Here is a 2,063-nt window from a genome sequence, read left to right as displayed (position 1 = left end):
TAAAAGTGATTATTTATTAGCATTTAAATATTCATGCATGAATAATGTGATAAATTTTTTTTAGGGGATAATGTAATAGTTAAGTAATGATGTCTCTCATTAAATATAAATGAAAAAAAGTAAATTATCAATATAACATAATTGAGTTCATACCATATATTGGTTTAAGCTTTTTAATCAAGTATTCAAATTATGTTTTTATATGTTATATTAAATCCACCATTCAAATTTCAGCAAGTAATTATTTCTCCCAGTAGCTGGCTATTGAGTCCAAATCTTCTGTCTCATTTTTCCTGCTCCACTCTATACTCCACCAATAAAAACTTGTCACGTATTCACCGCATTAATTAAATACTATCATTAATTGACTTATTAATGCTACCGTTATTAATTAATAGTATTATTTAATTAATGCGGTGAATACGTGGCAAGTTTTTATTGGTGGAGTATAGAGTGGAGCAGAAAAAATGAGACAGAAAATTTGGACTCCTGGCTATTGACCACAATATTAAAGAACGACAAATTTGGAAACTTTAATGCTGTTGCTGGTTTGACCAACTACCTTTAGATGCTTTTCCTCGGATGGAAGGGGTAGTTATTAGTTAAACATTGTTTTTATCAACTCCATTAATCAATAGCTTATTAAAACAACTACCAGCAGTATCTAAATTCTAAACCCATGAATTAAGTTTTATTTTCACACACAAGAACATGGCGCAGAAACAGCAACCAATGTTATCACCACACCTTCCATGGAAGGTCCGTCTCCTCCTTTCCATTTACTCCTTTGCCGTTAACAACTCTCTCAATTCAAACGGCACTGTCAACCGTACTTTCCTGAACCTCTTCGACCTCAAATCCTCTCCTTCCAAAAACCCCATCAATGGAGTCAAAAGCTTTGATATCACAGTCGACCCCTCACGCGAACTTTGGTTCCGTCTCTACACACCCACCACTACCACAACCACAGCAACCAGCCTCCCCATCATTATCTACTTCCATGGAGGTGGCTTTATTTTAATGGCAGCCAATTCAAACCTCTTTGACAAGTTTTGCCGAAGACTCGCTCAAGAAATCCCCTCCATTATCGTCTCTGTCAACTACAGGCTTGCACCGGAGCATAAGTATCCATGCCAATACGAGGATGGCTTCGACGTCTTAAAGTTCATTGATGAAGAAAACTTGGAACACTTTCCTCAAAATGCTAATCTGAAGCAGTGTTTTCTCGCTGGAGACAGCGCAGGAGGCAATATAGCGCACCATGTGGCACTCAAAGCAAGTGAGTCCAAGTTTCTTAAGCTGCGAGTTACTGGACTTATAGCTTTGCAGCCATTTTTTGGTGGAGAAGAACGCACAGAATCTGAGAACAAACTTGATAGAGCTCCAGCACTTAAGGTGGAACATACAGACTGGTTTTGGAAGGCTTTTTTACCAGAAGGCTCGAACCGAGACCATGCAACCGCTAATGTTTTCGGGCCAAATTCAGTTGATATTTCCAGAGTGAATTTCCCAGCGACGATTGTGTTTGTTGGAGGGTTTGACCCTTTACAGGATTGGCAAAAGAAGTACTATGAGGGGTTGCACAAAGCTGGGAAAGAAGCGTATTTGATCGAGTATGAGAATGCGATTCACTCATTTTATGCTTTTCCTGATTTTCCAGAGCATTCTTTGATGATTAGGGAGGTGAGGGATTTCATGCAAAAGCAATCATGCAAGTGATATTATTGAAGTTCTTATAAAACAGTGTTTTCGGGTCATGGATGCATGTCAGTGGTCACTCAACAAGAAAGAAAAGTAGGTATTGTGTTGTGAAATATAAATCATGTTGGTATTCATCAAATATAAAAAGATTCATTTTTAAGTTAATGTTTTGCTTGTGATTGTAACTCAAACGCTTAGTTATATAGATAGCAGAAATATTAAGCTTTACGAATTACGAATGAAATTTCTTAAAGCATAGATGCGTACAGAGAAGGCTAAAAGAGGAAATCGTGAAACCGTTCAATCTACTGCATTGCACAGATGTTGTTTTGGAAATTCCATATTATTGTTTTTAGGAACAA

At 37.1% G+C, this 2,063-nt stretch overlaps 1 protein-coding gene across 1 annotated transcript; it reads left to right on the top strand.

Moving 5' to 3' along the window:
- The first annotated feature begins 694 nt into the window (after positions 1–694).
- On the top strand, positions 695–1,830 carry LOC142618236 (putative carboxylesterase 18). Its single transcript, XM_075791141.1, has one exon. The coding sequence runs from the start codon at positions 712–714 to the stop codon at positions 1,717–1,719; it is 1,008 nt and encodes a 335-aa protein (XP_075647256.1). The 5' UTR covers positions 695–711; the 3' UTR covers positions 1,720–1,830.
- The last annotated feature ends 233 nt before the right edge of the window (positions 1,831–2,063 follow it).

Source organism: Castanea sativa, chromosome 12 (assembly GCF_040712315.1).
Source record: "Castanea sativa cultivar Marrone di Chiusa Pesio chromosome 12, ASM4071231v1".
NCBI classification, from domain to species: Eukaryota; Viridiplantae; Streptophyta; class Magnoliopsida; order Fagales; family Fagaceae; genus Castanea; species Castanea sativa.
Note: the sequence above shows the minus strand (reverse complement) of the source record. Positions and strands in the feature narration are given on the sequence as shown.

Bases quoted from the DNA above. Each gene is read 5' to 3' on its own strand.
- LOC142618236 (XM_075791141.1), top strand. From the start codon at position 712: ATGGCGCAGAAACAGCAACCAATGTTATCACCACACCTTCCATGGAAG.